Raw genomic sequence first — 16,851 nt, 5'->3', positions numbered from 1 at the left:
AATAGCCTAACTTGGGCTAATTCCAAGTAGCTGCATTAGGCCCTGCCCAGGCTGTTTCTGCATGGCTGCACTGGACCCCAGCTCAATCCAGAATGCAGGAATAGGGCCTGATCCTTCTGTGTGGGACTGATTCAGCCATGTGGGGCTTGGAAGTTGAGTGGCAAGGGAGCAGTCCCTCTGGAGAGACCTATAGGCTGGATCTGGCCTGCCCCCACTCTATAAAATGTAAGTCTATCCTGCCTTCTACTTGCCTAACATGGCCAACTGTCTCTCTGTAGCAGTGTACAGACAGCCTAGTTACCTAGTTTTCTGTACTGCTGGCCTGAGGATCAGCATACCGTTTTCTCTGCACAAGCCCCACCAAGGAGGCCACAGGGTGGCTGGTGGGACAGGATTAGAGAAAGACCTCTGCAGTATCCACATCCTGCCAGCTCAGCATGCCAAGGCCATTAGTAAGCAGCATGCAGCGGTTGGGAGAAAACCACCCACCTCTGCAGAACTGCGGCATGAGCGTTTGCTTGATTGATTGGGAGCTCCTCCATGGAAGAAGCCCCAAGCTTTGGTATGCAAAACAAACAGCACTATCATGGGTGTTAACACTTGCACTAACTCCAGAACAGCACACTCAGTCATAAAAAGGCAGTAGTTAGAGCAGACTTCAGAGGCAACCAGCCCCTTTTGTTAATACCGCTCATTGCTTCAGGGAAAGAGAGGAAAAGATTGCTCAACTAATTTCCTTTACTGCAATAGAGAATACATATCCCTTTCTACCAAGTAGGGCGATACGGAAAACCAACAGCATGCTTTTTGTAAAGTAATTTGCTTCGCTACCATCTCTCTTCCTGTTCTTTAGTGGTTGCTTTCATGCCAAGTTATGTCTATCAAGTTATATCTACCTGACAGATTTGTTAGCACAGAACACACTTTATCCCAAGACACAAACGTAACAGAACAAAATAACTTTATTCCATTTGTTAGACAGGCTTCTAAATGGGCATGGTGCAAACATTCAACAAGATCCACCCGTGAACTGCGGAAAAGTGGGATGACTTGTCTAGGTTATTGCAGCCCCTGTTATTTGACCATGGGGTTTAGCTCTCTTCCTCTGAAAGAGAGAAAGACAGCATAGTGGAACAACACAGCAAGAAAAAAAATCACGGTAGTTTAAAGATGACATATTCAGGTCACATCTTGCCTGGCATTCTCACTCTGTACAAGTCTGTTCATTAGTAGATCCCATGAACTATAAAGTTAAAAGGCTGTATAAATTGCTACATACTTCCAAATTTTCAAGCAGCTGCATGATTTGTCTGAGAACCTAGAAATGTGGGTTAAAAAAAAAAAATCTCTAGCTGTAACAGTCATGCATCAACCCTTCAAATTATGAACCAAATACACTGAGGCCTGCCCAAATTTACATACAGTCTGTGACATTAAGATGTCACCATACTAGTAACATGAGGATCAAATAAAGCTGCTTCAGTGGGGAAGAGAATCTGTTAAAGAGCATGCACCAAGGACCAGCAATTAGATCAGGTAGTTCATCTACACCTGATACTTCTGCAGAAACATCTAGCCTGTATTGCTAGTGGTCCTATAAACCATATTCCTTTGAAGTTGCCCCAAATCGGTCCAATCTCTCATCCGTGTTTTCAATCTTGCTTTGCATTTCTTCCCTTTGATCTGCAAGTGCAGGGAGAAAATGGCTCAATTCTCATTACTGCTGGGTACCTGCCACTTGCACCAAGTCAATGATTACAGCATCCTATGATTCAGTATTAAGGTGTGCATTCCTTTCCAAACCCATCCTCCCAGCTAGTTCCCATGTTTAGGTTCTGTCCTCCACTCTGATTCCCAGGTTGCACCTCATCCTGTTTTTCAGTGCTCATGTTTTTATGTATCCCCCGGGTCCCACTTCTATCTTTCACTGTCCTATTAATTTAGCATCCTCTGAATATCATTAGCATGTTTACATATTTCTAGCACTGATTGGAAGGCCTTCAGAGACTGCGTGCTCCATCAAACCTCCCTTTGCTGTAGTACACAGCATGAAGATTCTTATTTCATATTGCTATATGATCATCTTTCTCCTAGGCCGTAGGTCAAACCACTTGGCAGTACAGCTACTGAGCATTCACTCACCTTCCTCTTCCTCCTCCTCCTCCTCATCATCCTCCTCCTCATCTGAGCTAAAGGTGCCATCAGGCAGACTGTAGATACGGATCACTTGCTTGTTGGGGTCCTTGAGGATGAGGTACTTGCCCTCATCTAGTTTCATGCAGATGTCAATAACACAGCGAAGGATGCCCCATGCATTCTCTATACTCAGGTTAATCTGACTGGCAAACTCATTAGGCTTGAACTGCTGTGTTCCCAGAATCACATGTCGCGCAGAGTCCTTCACATGGTAACGAGACACATACCTGGTAAGAAAAGAGAGCCAGGAAATTTAATGGCCCAGCTTAGCTAAGGAAGCCATTAAGAGAAGCACGATGTTCCCTCAGATTCAGCTTCTGGGCTGAAGAGCAAGAATCCTCCTCAAATTTCAGAAGTGAGAACTGGAAGAGCCTCCTGTAGGAAAGCCATTTTCATGGCTCAGCCAATGAGTACACAGCACAGCAACCTTTCCTCCACCAAGTCAGAAGGTGCAGTGAACCAGATAGGCATTAGTCTTACTGGCAGTGAGTTCTGACCCCATCATTACATACTTCTGTGGCAGCCCCATATCACAAGGATAGCAGCCAAAAAACTGCACAGCCACTAGATTTGAAATAAAGTGTCTCATTTGAAGCACCAAATTACCAGATACAACAAGAGATTAAAGCAGGGAGGGCATGTCCGGCCTGCAGGTCAGATCTGGCTGGCCAGGGACTCCATTTCTCAGTCCCCCCACCCGCATGGCTTGTGCTGATCTCCATGGAGACCCCAGCCTCAGCTGCACCAGCAGCACGCACAGCAGAGCAGTGCAGAGGGCTGCTCCAGAGCTGCTGGGAATGTGGGACAGGGGCAGCTTGCTCTGGAGCCAGGTCAGAGCTGTGATCTGTAGCCTGCACGCTCCAGGCAGGGGCATGCATGCAGGGATTGTGGCTGCCCTGGCACTTCGCAGTAGTGACATCCTGTGTGGAGTCACGGCAGAGCCATGATCCTCCACATGCGTGCCCTGCTTGGAGCATGCAGGCTGTGCCCCCATTCCACATTAGCGCAGCGCAGGGAGCTGCCAGTATTCTGCCGCACATACTGCCAGCGAGCTGAAGTCTCCATGGAAACTGGCACGAGTCATGTGGGCAGGGGCAGCTGGGAAATGGAGTCCCTGGCCAACCGGCAGCCCAGAGGTTCACCATCCCTGGATTAAAGGAAGAAAAATGTTACATTAATATTTAAATGTTTCAATAAAGGAGAAACAAGACAGTACAGCAGCCAAATCTCTCTGTGGCCAGCAGGCAAAAGGGGTTCTAGCCAACAGAACCTCTACATTGACAATGTGAAATAAACACCTCCCCACAAAAAACACCTTGGCTAGGGTGCCTGGGAAACTGGAAGCGCTGGCTGAAACTAGGAACAGATGAGCTCAGAAGATCAGCCATGGGATGAGGCCTTACAAATTGCTCATTCCAAATCAGTTGAGGCTCACTGCTCCCCAATACATCACTGGATGATGCATCAGGGGTTTTAGACAAGCTCTAAATGATCATCACTGTAATAGCTTTCATTACCCTTACTGCAACAGTCTTGACAGAGAAGACATGAACTTAACTGGTCACAAAGACCAAACTCCTCTTATACCTAGACATGGATCTCTCTAGGTCAGTCAGGATTGAGTTCTGCAGGGAAGTGGCTTGCACCAAACCATCATCTGGTTCCCCTACTTTATAGTATATTTATATTTTCCCTACTTTATATAGGATGTGATATCTTGTAGTTGTGCCAAGGTTGACCCTGTACCTGTACTAATAGGTTAGACAACAGATTTGCACAAGATGGTTTGGATAGGGATGATCCTGCCTCAGGCAGGGGGTTGGACTAGATCAGCATTTCTCAACCTGTGGGTCTCAAGAATATATCAAAGGGTCACAAGCAAACTTTAAAAATGGATCAACAAACTTTAAAAATAGATTCTCCTTTAAAGGAGAAAAATGTAGAAAACCATGGCTTTTCCCTTGCAGGCTGGTAGAGTTCCAACCTGCAAGGGGCTGCTTGAGGCCCCTCATGCTCCCACACCCCCAGACTGGGGGCCTGGAGTGAGGGGCATTGGCAGGGCCAGGGGGTGTTTTCTATTTAAACTACTGGGTTGGGACTGGCCAATGTTTACAAATGGGTCCTGGTAGAAAAAAAGTTGAGAACCACTGGGCCTAGACTTCTGATGTCCAGTCTTATTTGACTTCAAGTCTTATTTGTCTATGACAAATGTGCTCCACGCTGCTCCTGAATGTATGTTCACTTTAACTGATTTTGTTTGCTGAATAAAAAGAAGGGGATGGAATTTTGTGACTATCCAACTACTAAAAATAAATAAAATAAAATAAATCAAATCACCCTCTCTCTTGCTGTAGCAAAAGCACAAAGGATATTCTTGACAGGCATTCAGACTCTATTGGTCTTACCCAAGTTTCAGATACTCTGATCCAGCCAGCAGTGCACAACATGTCCAGCGAGCTAGTTTGTAACTGTTGTTTTTCAGTTCTGTGGCAATCACAGCTCCCCTCTGAGAGTCAAGCTTCTGGCGCCAGTCCACTCCATTGCAGTGCTGAAAAAGGAAGCCAGATGCAGTTAACGAACAAGAGGTACAATTTAACTCTGAACTCATGCTGAGGGTACGCAGGCATCTCCTTTGAGCCACCTAATGACTTATACAGGAGAAGGGAAGGAGGCTTAGCAAGACTCCTGACTAATGAAGGGAAGGGAGTGATGGGACTAGTATGTACTGGCTAGGATACAGTGCCAATTGGGAAAGAATGGATGGGGAATTCCAAATGACTGACTATTGCAGGGCATGTTTGGACCTTGTTGTTGCCTCCCACAGACTAGACTAGCCAGCATGTTAAGTTAGCTGGCATCTTTAGACATCTGTCTCATCTCCTGCCTGCTGTACCTGATATGTCAGGCAGAAATGAAGCACTTAGGAGCTAGCTTTTGTATCCTGCTCTTCCTCACCCTGGAATCCCATTCATTCAGTGTTTTGATGTTGATGAACGACACTTCTCCATTGGCTCCTGTCATGACTCCATCGTGTTCACAACGGACAATAAGATCTATGTCATCTCCCAGCTTCCATCTTCGGTACCTTTAAGCACAGAATCCACTGGGTTAGTCTCAAAGCTTCCCCCAAAATCCACATAAACAGTCACAAAAGTTATTTCAATTTCCATCAGCCTGCAGTGATGATGTTAACTCTGTCCTTACAAATCAGGAATAGAATGGAAAGATATTGGCCATAAATCCCATAGTCCCTTTCAAACGTACAGTTTTTATCAACACCACTACTAAAGCTGCTTATGGAACTTGTAGTCTCACCCCTGACCTTTCCTTTTTTTAAACATACATATGCTGAAAGCAAACAACTTACCGGTATGCAACAGAAGCTACTTCATTCTTATCTATGTCATCTTCCACAAATGGGTTTGGGTTGGGAAACTTGTATTTTTCCTTCCCCTGCAGGGGGAGCAAGAAGAGTGTAAGGGCAAGGGCTGGAAGATGGACCTAGGCAGGACCAGTATATTTCCTACCATGGCATGTACTCAGTTCTCTACACACAAACTTTTATTTAAACCAACTTGCAATTTGTGCAACAAACTATTAGTTCTTTAAGCTCTATTTAATACAGTACTGTATCTCTTGTCTGATACAATGCTGCGACTTGTAACTGCCTCACTTATTCAAACAGCTTCTCAGCAGGTGTTTTCCAAAAGGGTTTGGATAACTGATGATGTACCGGAGCCATGTTGATCAGTTTTCCCTTGTACACAAGCACTAAGAAAATTAAGGCATCTGATCTCAGAGACATCACCTCTGGTCCAGCTACCATCCTCTCAGCATCCAAATCTTTTCCCTCAGCATTTTAACTTGGCTCAATGCTGTCACAACCTGCACTGGGTCAGCAATAGCAGCATTACCCCTCATAGGATGCTCCTTTAGAATAGAGGTCTCCGAAAGCCTCTTTCCCGGCAGAGGATTCCTCCCTTTGAAAACCAGAACAGTTTCTCTGGAAAAGTCTCCCTACCAAATGAGGTGCTTCCCCTTCTAAATAGCTACATTGTAGGGATCTCTTCCTTGCAGTATCTTACACCTCTGGAATTAATCTTCCTTCCAACACCCTGCCCGACGAGAATTTTCCCCAAGGCCATTTCTCCTTACCATTCTCAGGCACTGCTGGGAGAAGTTGTGGTTGATGTAGGTGGCTTCCATGGCTAGGTTGCGGGGTGAATTAAAGGAGTTGCCTTCATCCTGTGGTGGTTCATTGGCAGTTTCACTCACTGTCAGCAAGTCTGGGAATAATGCGAGGCATAAGTGGTTATCAGGAGGTTTGTTGGTCATCAAGGACAGCTCAAACCTCACCAGATCAATCCTGCAAAGCTACTTTCTCCCACAGGAGCCTCTTCAAAGCATGCAAGGGCAACTGCAGCAGTGGGATTGCTCCAGGCATGGCATGGGCATAGGCACCTAAGATGGGGCATTAGCTTGGGGAAAGAAGAAGAGGTATGGAAAGCTAAGTGTAAAGCCCCTGTAAAAGCAAAGTGCTCCACTGCCCAACTTCTGATTGTGGTCTCCTCCTTACCAAAGTCAGAATTGTCTCTCTTGTCAAAGAAGAGCTTGGATCCAACTCTCTGGACAATAATGTCCCAGGAATACACAGAGCGAGTGCAGCTCATCAGCGTGGCCAGGATGGCATCTGTGGCAAATACATTCCCCTGAGTCTTTGCTAGCTGCAGATGGAAGGAAGAATGTGTACAAGTGAGAAAAAGCAGCTCTCGTTCCCTTGTCCTACCCCTGAAATTGCAACCTTAGCAAATCGGACCCCCAGTTTCTTCTTCCAGCAGCCTAACTAATGGTAGGCTCTATTGCAAAGTAATGACATCTGGGTTTGAATATATCTAAACGCTACTACCCAAGCCAAACTCACTAGACCAAGAGGGAGGTCAAATGACACCCAGAAAACTTAGGCTTAGACCTGCCCAAACAAGGTGGGAAGAAAAGACAGAGATATAGTAAAGCAGGAAAAAAATAAGTTCCTCATGTTCTGTCCCCAACTCCATCATTGCTCTAAAAACTTACATTTTCTTCCCAAGGCCAGAAATCTTGGGAAATCAGATCGCTGACCCTGATGCTTCCCTTGCAATGTACATTTTGCCTACAAGTCTGCATTTCTGCATCCCAGTTTTGTGGGGGAAGCCAGACTGCAGCTCTCCTTAGGCTAATCTTTATTCAGCCAATAACTTACTGCTCACAAAAGAAACAGTATCTATTATCACACGTTTTTTATTTCTAAGGAACTAAGGACCGATTGCCAATCTCTTTTCTTAACCTGCACAGCAACACATCCCCAAGCTTGTTAGCCTACATCTAGTCACAACAGCAGAGCTCAAGAACAGCATGTAGTAAGAAACATACTATTATGCCTCATGCGCTGGAAGAAGGGGATTATACCTTGCGGATCACTGGATCATCAGTAGTAGTGACAGTGTGGAAGATGCGTTTAATGCTTCGCAAAGTCTTCTCATTCCTTGTGGTAACGCGGTCAAAGGCTTTGTCATAGTATTCCAGGGCTCCACAGCACTCTCTGCAGAGACAAGGAGAGTTATAAGACAGTTGCACAATCAGCATTTTTAAGTGCCACAGGACATAGTGCTCAAGAAAGAGGGCTTTATCACTTCTTCTGTATTCTTCTCCAAGAGGACTCCTTCCCAAAACTGGAGCATTAGTTAGTGCCCCAGAACCAAAGGTTTTGTACTAAAACCCCACCCCTTCCCACATGTACAGATTATACCCCCAGATCCCAGCTATTTTATGAACATACATGTCCTCTGGCTCTGAGACCTCCAGGTAGCGCATCTTCATCAGCCTAGGGAAGTCCATCTCCTCTTTCACCTCCCAGTCACTGCGGACTTCAACAGAGGAGTCGCGAGGCTTCTGCTGTGCGGCCAGAAGAAGTGCAGATGGATAGGGAAAGAAACACAGCACATCAGGACTTGTGCGAGAACAGCAGCTAGGGACCACTGTGACAGGAATTCTATGGCAGTGTTAAGTGTTGCAGTCATGATGATCCAGGAATTGTGAGGGGCAAGGATTTTTAGAGTAGTAATCTTTTATTGGACCAAATGCATTGTTGGGATAGTTAGAAAAGCTTCCAAATGCAAGGCTTGAGGAAGAATGCCTAAAAATCCCTGCTTCTTACAGGAATTCTAATCACAGCCAACAAGGCATGAAGTCATCACAACACTAAGAGCAGCTAAAGCTGTGGTTCTCAACCTTTTTAGCCTCATGGCATCCCTCTAAACTTTCCTGAACTTCAGGAAACCCCAGCTGAGAATCACTGAACTGGAATCTAAATTCAGAAAAGATATGGAGGCCTTCAGGCTAAAAAGATTAAGAACCACCTGACCCAGCTCATGCCACATGAAGGCAATGGGGGCAAGACTTCAACATGCCCTGTGCTTTCTATTCCCTACCCCTGGTCTGTACCTGACAGGGCAAGGGCAGATCCCACTGCTGAGGCTGCTTCTGTAGGGTCTCATGCTGATGACCCTCCCCATGGCCCCTCTCACTAATTCCAGAAACATAGGAAAAATGGAGGGGATAAGCCAGGCCACAAAGTGTGGCTCTGGCCCCAGGTCTGCTTGACTGCAGAAGAGTTTGCTGCTGGAGGCATAAGAGCAGCTGGTTCAGGGGTTGCTGGGAGCAGTCTCTAGAGGAGCACCCCTAGGTTGCCTGGCTAGGGTGGGGGTTGAGGATTGGCACCTTTACAAGGGCCTCACAGCACACTGACTGAGAAATCAGTCTAGAAGAACTCCAAGATCAGACTGAGGTTGGATATTAGTTACATTACCTGTGATTTTTGGTCCCATTTCTGCCTCACCCCAAACTGCTTCTGAAACTTTTTCTGTAGCTGCATGCGAGCTCTATAAAAAACAAGGTTGTGATAAACCCATTAGGACATGTCCTACTACTGATTTTCCTACATACCCAGGTTCCCAGCTCTGACACAACAGCACAGACAGGTTTCGGCTCCCAAGCTGGTAAAGTCACCTTCTGATCCAATAGTCCCCAACTGCAGTATTTTTGTTCTAATTTGCCCTCTATATAGGTTCATGTCAGTGGGAGTGCCCAGTCTTAGCAAAAAGCACTGTGGTTTTATGGAGATGCAATACTACTTAAAAAAAAAAAAAAAAAAAAAGCTAATACCCTTTCCCAGATTTGCTTTAGAAACCCTGCCTAAAGCTGACCCTTCAAATTAGAGCAGAGCTCAGCCAAACATGTGGGGTTTAAAGGCTTGGAGAACTTTTTTGTTACCTATTAGGCCTATTGAGCTGTGGTGTAATTCAACTGACAGCAGCCAAGTAGTGCAACTAGAAGCTCTGCTACAGTCAGGGAATGTTTGTGTTTGAGGCCCTCACCTCTCCTTCTGCTTGGCACTTTTAGGCAGCGTCTGCATGTTGAATTGAAGCATATTCCGACGGTCCTTGTCTCTCCGAAGGTTCCTCTGAGAATATTGAGGAGGAAAAAGACATTCAAGTTATAAATGCAATCTTTACAGCAACTCCATTCCTCTTCCAAAAGGGTCCAGTGAACAGGCACCGTTACCTGTGCAAACCGCATACGATTCCTTTGGTATGGTGTTTTCTGTGTCCGCGCAGTGTCCACCAGCTGGAAGCTCGTCTCATCTTCCTCATGGAAATATGCATACTGGCTTCCCCCACCAAACTGTGATGAATACTTATCTAGGGAGAAAAAAACGTGATGCAAGATCAGCTTTTGTCTGTCTGCAAAGTATTCTTCTGGGAAAGTCAGAGCTTCTATCCCCCTGCCAAATGCTTGTCCCAATTTGAGACCTGACCTGGAACTTTTCATTTAGAGAAGCACACCCTCCTGACTTCTCTGAAAAATGCCATACTGAGGGAGCTATGAACATTTGCTCTGAGATCAAGACACTTCTCGCACTAGGGGACAGATGCAGAATACAGGTTTCCTATATACCACTGGAACAAGTAATGATGGTGGCAACAGGGATGACAGTGGGGAAGTGTGGGGGGGGGGGAGAGGAGGAACCTCCCCAAAAAACCCACCATATATGAAGTATCTCAGAGAGGAACAGCTACCGAACTCAGAACTTACTTGTGTATCGCTTGTCCTGATACGTCGCTCCTGTCCAGTCTGCAACCTAATCAAAAAGAAAAACAGAAACAAGAGTAGTGATGGTATCAACCACACCTCCCACACACAGGACACTAGGGTCTCTTAATATAGGTGCCACTCAGTGAGAACACGCAGAACTAGAACTTCATGCTCAGAGCCTGCTGCACATTCACCTCAACTATCAGTTCCTTCAAACTCCCTGTGCTGCCTGCAAATACTGTCAAGAGTTCACAGATGTCCTAGCAGGAGCGCTGCAAAGTTGGTACACTTACAACAGTGGGTAAGGAGTGTGTAGAGCTGCATGAGGAGAAGCTTTATATGGAAAAGTGCACGGCCCAGACAAGGGTTAGAATGGCAGCAGGAAAGAACTGCCTTAACTGACCGCTTCAGTGACTCAATCTGACAATAAGCTGCGGTACCTTTCCCAGACGATCTCCTTTGCTGAAGGGCTGATACGGCATGTCTCGGAACTGTTCAGGCACAGCACATGGACCCCAACCTGAGGGGTTGTCCTGGATCACGGGTGTCACAAATTTGGCCATCTTCTAAAATCCTTGGGAAAAAAAAAAGTGGAACGAACAGTCAAGTGTCAGGAGTATTTTAGTTTTACAAGACTGAAAATGAGGCTGCTGGGAAACTTCAACTGATAAGGCATTTATACCATACTTTTTTGCATTGTGAAGCACGAGAGACCCAGTATGTCAGAGTAAGACTATTTCTGCTCCACACGAGCTGACATGCACAGTGCTGCATCGCGTGTGGTTGTATAAGTGGCAGTGCATGCAGAGAAAGTGGCAGTGGTGCGCTTTTGAACTAGAACACTTTTGATGTGCTTTAGTTCAAAGGTGCACCACCACCATTTTCTCAGCACTGATGCACATTTCGCCATTTATACAAATGCACGCACTGCAGTACCAGTGTGTGCAAGCATGTGTACAAATGCCCATAATGACTAGGTCAGCAGTTCTGAACTGGGGGTACATATACCACCAGAGATTACGTGAAGCCTCATCAGGGGGTACATGAGATATATTGCATACACTGTGTAACATAGGGCGAAAAATTAATTTCCCACTGAAAGGGGGTACATGAAGTCTCACTCTGAGACCACAGGGTATGTCAAATGAAAAAGGTTCAGAACCGCTGGACTAGGTGATGACACCATACCACTCAAAAAAGCAAGTAGTGGACGCCAAAAGTCAGGGTGGCAAACCTATGGCCTGTGGGTCTTAGACTGGCCCTTCATGCTGCATGTGGAGCTGGTCTGGTGTGCACACTGCACCCAGTACTGTGGATGATCATGGCATGGGGTGATCAGTCTGGGCCGCAAGCTGCACATTATGCCTGTGCTCAAGGCTGTCTGGTGGGGCACTGCATGCAGCAGGCACCCGCCAGGCCACCCTGTGTGTCAGTTCCAGTGTGCGCCGCCAGCCTGGCTGGCCTTGGAGCGAACACACAAGGCTGGTCTGGTGGAGCACCACATATAGGGCACACCCTACCAGGCCCTGCTTGCACTGGTCACTGCCCCACAGTGGGCACTGAGAGCACTCTGCACATGATGCCCGACCCAGCCCACAGACCCTCCCTGGGCACACTCCAACATCCCATCATTTTTCTTTTAACAAGCCCAACCTCGCAGAGGCAGCTGGCCAGGATTAGCCTCGCTGCACACTATGGGTTGCTCAGGATGGTCTCTGGCTCCTTGACAACACCACCAGCCGGGGACTGACAGGCCCCACACGAGCCTCCTGGCCTGCTTTGGCCCGCGCCCGGGAAAGCTGCAGCGACAGCCCCAGGCGACGGTCAGGTATGGGCAGCCCTTCCTGCGGCCGAGGGACACCCACCGGAGCCTCCCGGGACTTTTTCTGCCCCATGTCCCCCGGCTCCCGCGGGCCAGGCCGGGCAGCGCGCGGGGAGGAGGGGGCCTGCACCGCAGCCTGGGGCCAGGCGAGAGGGCCGCGGATGCGGGGCCCCCGGGGCGGGCCCGTCCCGGCCGCAGCCCCCGCGCGACTCCGCTCACCTGCGCGGCGCGCGCCAGCCCGGATGGAAGCGGATGCGGACGCGGCGGACCCGGGCCCTGGCTGCTACCAGGAAGAGAACCCGCGTGCAGCCCCGCCCCGCGTCGCGCCCCTGGTACGTCATCGCTCTACGCCGGCCGCCCGGCTGTTGCAAAAGGTATGGGATGCCGCAAAGCACGTCCGGAAGTGTCGCAAGCGGCATCGCCTGCGCATTCGAGCCGGAAACTACTGGGGGCGGGGTAGGAACAGGTTCGTCATCCACCTTCCCACAAGGCTTTGCTTCCCCCCCCACTCCTCGGTTATCACAGAATGTGCTGTAGTGTTGCCAACGCTCATGATTTTTAGTGTTATTCTAAAAGTCGATCCTTTGGGAATTTGAAAATCTTAGCTCTTTCATGTATACGTATATAGCGCTAAAATATGATATATAATAATATATATTATATTTATATATATGTATGAATGAGAATGATAAAATTGATATAGTTTCATAGGTAGAGTCAGAAGGGACCTGAAGAGATCATCTAGTCCGACCCCCTGACATGGCAGGGAAGAGCACTGGGGTCAAACGACCCCAGCCAGATGTTCATCCAGCCTCCTCTTAAAGACCCCCAGGGTAGGAGCCAGCACCACTTCTCTTGGAAGTTGGTTCCAGGTCCTAGCTGCCCTGACAGTGAAATAACGCCTTCTAATGTCTAGCCTGAAACTACCCTCCCCTAGCTTGTGTCGGTTGTTTCTTGCAACTCCCAGGAGTGCTGGGGGGAACAAGGACTCCCCCAATGCCTGCTGGTCCCCCTCGACTAGTTTGTAGACTGCTGCTAGATCCCCCCTCAGCCTTCTCTTGTGGAGGCTGAACAGGTTCAGGTCCCGTAGCCTCTCCTCGTAGGGCCTGTCCTGCTGCCCCCTGGTCACGCGGGTGGCCCTCCTCTGGACCCTCTACATGTTGTCCACATCCCTCCTGAAGTGCGGCGCCCAGAACTGGATGCAGTACTCCAACTGCGGCCTGACCAGTGTCGCATAGAGAGGGAGGATCACCTCCTTGGCCCTGCTTGAGATGCATCTGTGGATGCACAACAAGGTATGGTTGGCCTTCCTGACTGCGTCCCCCCACGTTCATTGTGGCATCAATGATGACTCCAAGATCCTTCTCTGTCTCAACACTGGCAAGAAGGGAGTTCCCCAGCCTCTAGGTGTGCCACTGGTTCTTCCTCCCCAGGTGTATTACCCTGCACTTGTCAGAGTTGAACCCCATCCTGTTCTCAACAGCCCACCCCTGGAACCTGTCTAGATCTGCTTGCAGCCTGTTCCTTCCTACTAGCGTACCCACTTCACCCCACATGTTAGTGTCATCTGCAAACTTGAACAGGGTGCTTTCTACCCCCTCGCCCAAGTCACTGATGAAGATGTTGAATAGTGCGGGCCCGAGGACCAAGCCCTGGGGAACCCCACTGCCCACATCCCTCCAGGTCGAATAAGACCCGTCCACCACCACTCTCTGGGTGCAGCCCTCCAGCCAGTTAATGACCCATCTGACCATGTAGGCATCAACACCACTGTCTCCTAGTTTCTCACTGAGAATGGGGTGAGAGACTGTGTTGAAGGCCTTCCTGAAGTCCAGAAAGACTATATCCACTGTGACACCTGCATCCAAGGACTTGGTGACCTGGTCATAGAAGGCCACCAGGTTGGTTTGACAAGACCTGCCCCTAATGAACCCATGCTGGTTGCCCCTGAGTATAACTTCCCCTGCTGGCCCTTCTTGGACATGTGCCAGGATAATTCATTTGAAAAGCTTCCCCAGGACCGAGGTAAGACTCATGGGCCTATAGTTTCCTGGGTCCTCCTTCCTCCCTTTTTTGAAGATGGGTACCACATTGGCCCTTTTCCAGTCCTCTGGCACATCGCCCGAGCGCCATGAGTACTCGTAGAGCTGTGCCAGAGGTCCCGCAATGACCCCTACTAGTTCCTTCAGCACTCTGGGGTGGAGATCATCAGGACCTGCAGATTTAAATACATCTAGTCCCTCCAGAAGTTCCCTGACAAGGTCCTCATTAACCCTAGGCCTAGGTGTGCCACCCACAGGGCCCTTGGGGGGGGCCAGTGGGGGAGATATCTGGGTCCCTTCTCAGAAATACAGAGGCAAAGAGATTGTTGAATATGTCAGCTTTACCGTCAGGTGAGATGACCAGATTTCCTAGCGTGTCCTGCAGAGGCCCCACATTGCTTGGCACCTTCTTTTGCCCCCCTATGTATTTGAAAAAGGACTTTCATAGATTCATAGATGTTAGGGTCAGAAGGGACCTCAATAGATCATCGAGTCCGACCCCCTACATAGGCAGGAAAGAGTGCTGGGTCTAGATGATCCCAGCTAGATGCATATCCAACCTCCTCTTGAAGACCCCCAGGGTAGGGGAGAGCACCACCTCCCTTGGGAGCCCGTTCCAGACCTTGGCCACTCTAACTGTGAAGAAGTTCTTCCTAATGCCTAGTCTAAATCTGCTCTCTGCTAGCTTGTGGCCATTATTTCTTGTAACCCCTGGGGGCGCCTTGGTGAATAAAACCTCACCAATTCCCTTCTGTGCCCCCGTGATGAACTTGTTGTCCTTCATCTGGGTTGCTAGTACCAGCTCCATTTCCGTCTTGGCCTTCCTGACCGCCCCCCCTACATTCCTGAGCTACTGAGGTATAGCCCTCTCTTGTGATGGCCCCTCCCTTCCAACGGGTGTACGGCTCCTTTTTTGTTCGGAGATGTTCCCGGATGCTTTTGGTGAGCCATGGGGACCTTTGTGCCCTCTTGTCCCCTTTGATTCATGTAGGGATTACTTCCCTTTGAGCTTGAGAAAGAGATATAAGTAAAAGAAGGAGCTAAGGTTGTCAAATTCCCAAAGTGTCGGCTTTAAGAACAACGCCAACAATCATGAGAGTTGGCAACACTGGCGCTGGGTGGTGCCCTGCATGGCTTAGCTCTGATGGCATCCCACAATGCCTCGTGGCTCCTCCAGCATCCCACAATGCACCATGGGCTGAGTGAGCTAAGCACCCCAGGGGTGCTGCAGGCAAGGCTGCGCTGGGGGCTTTCAGTTCCCCCTAGGCGCAGGCCCTCCTCCCCCTGCCTGCAGCCCTCTGGACTGGTGGTGCCTGGATTACCTGTGCCAGCAGGCGATGGGGTTGCGTGGAAAAGTCCATCTCACTGTCCTAGCACAATAAAGGCACCAGCCAGCCCTCCTTTACCTCTAGCGTCTTTCCCAGATGCCCCACAGCCGCTGCCTGACTCCAACAGTGATTGTCCTGTAGGTGCTGCTGCAGCACCTTGGGGTGCCAAGAAATCCTTTCAGGGGTGCTGTAGGATGCCGTGCACCCCTGGTACCATTAGGCATCTCAGGTTGACCCAAAGGTTTCCCACAGGAATGCTGAGGGTTAGAAATGTTTGGGCCTGTTGCAGTCTCCCTCAGTTTTTTGCAACATGATTGCTCTTCTACTTTACTGTAGTAAAAAATTGAGTGAAAACCAAGTTGGCATTTTCCACGGGGTGCCTCCAGTCTAAAAAAAATGAGTTCTACTGCCCCGACACAGAAGCCCATTGCTTGATGCAAGTCCGTAACTCTTTTTATGCTGTTTTGTCATGCTGTTCTCGTATCCTCGGTCAGACCAACAGCCTTTCCTGAGATCCTCCTTTCTCTCCTCCACATTCCCTGCTTAAAGACAAATAGATAAGGATGAGAGGGACCCTGGCTTTTTGTAATGTTCTGGTCATCAACGTGCCATTGTTTATGGTCTCTTGAGAGATTCGACACAGTACCTGGTCACTTAATTTGTTCCATCCGAGTTTACCAAGACTGCTTATTTTTTTCTTGATAGCATTCAGGCAACAATGCTGAGAGATGTGAATGTATTGCAACTACATGTGGGAATGTTATTTTCTGTTGAATTTGCCAACGAATGAACATGAGAACTACCATTTACAGGAAACCCTTGCTATTTGTGGGTTCAAATATTCGTGAATGCCGAACCCGCATCTTAAATACACTTAAAGGAGCTCCTCGGGAGCTCCACACTTGCTGCCACCATCAGTGCAGCCATGCCCCCCACCAGCCGCGTGGGTACTGTGTTCATTAACATAGATGTTCAAGAACATATCCCCCACAAATGGCAAGGGTCTCCTGTATTGAGTCAGATCATAGGTCCATCTTGCCTAGTATCCTGTGTCCCACCATCGCAGAAAGTGGATGCTTGAAAGGGAGAGTGTACGGGGTATGACCTCAGTTTATCCCCTGTTCCTCTCCTACTTGCAGCCTCCAGCATTTATAAAGTCCAGGAAGTTCTGATTCAGAGGGTGTACCCCTAACTCACATGGCCAATAGCTACTGCTGCACCTCTCCTCCAAGAATTTGTCCAATCCCTTTGTGAATTTGGTTAAACTATCAGCTTCCGCAGCATCTTGTGGCAATGAGTTCCATACTTTAATCACACATTGTGTGACAAAGAA

At 48.4% G+C, this 16,851-nt stretch overlaps 1 protein-coding gene across 3 annotated transcripts; it reads right to left on the bottom strand.

Moving 5' to 3' along the window:
* Nucleotides 1-944: 944 nt before the first annotated feature.
* Nucleotides 945-12,475, bottom strand: EIF3D (eukaryotic translation initiation factor 3 subunit D). Of its 3 annotated transcripts, none has more exons than XM_014608191.3 (15): nt 12,368-12,475; nt 10,767-10,900; nt 10,327-10,372; nt 9,796-9,932; nt 9,609-9,694; nt 9,041-9,113; nt 8,012-8,127; nt 7,642-7,774; nt 6,773-6,920; nt 6,352-6,482; nt 5,564-5,649; nt 5,152-5,281; nt 4,602-4,744; nt 2,143-2,423; nt 945-1,683 (listed from the first exon to the last, which is right to left on the bottom strand). In XM_014608191.3, the coding sequence occupies exons 2-15, from the start codon at nt 10,887-10,889 to the stop codon at nt 1,595-1,597; spliced, it is 1,722 nt and encodes a 573-aa protein (XP_014463677.1). In that variant the 5' UTR covers nt 10,890-10,900; nt 12,368-12,475; the 3' UTR covers nt 945-1,594. The 3 variants fall into 3 exon arrangements, with proteins under 3 accessions (XP_014463677.1, XP_006274780.1, XP_019344897.1); XM_006274718.3 differs by having other exon boundaries at nt 945-1,105; XM_019489352.2 differs by having other exon boundaries at nt 8,012-8,124.
* Between the last annotated feature and the right edge of the window lie 4,376 nt (nt 12,476-16,851).

Source organism: Alligator mississippiensis, chromosome 4, assembly GCF_030867095.1.
Source record: "Alligator mississippiensis isolate rAllMis1 chromosome 4, rAllMis1, whole genome shotgun sequence".
NCBI classification, from domain to species: domain Eukaryota; kingdom Metazoa; phylum Chordata; order Crocodylia; family Alligatoridae; genus Alligator; species Alligator mississippiensis.
Note: the sequence above shows the minus strand (reverse complement) of the source record. Positions and strands in the feature narration are given on the sequence as shown.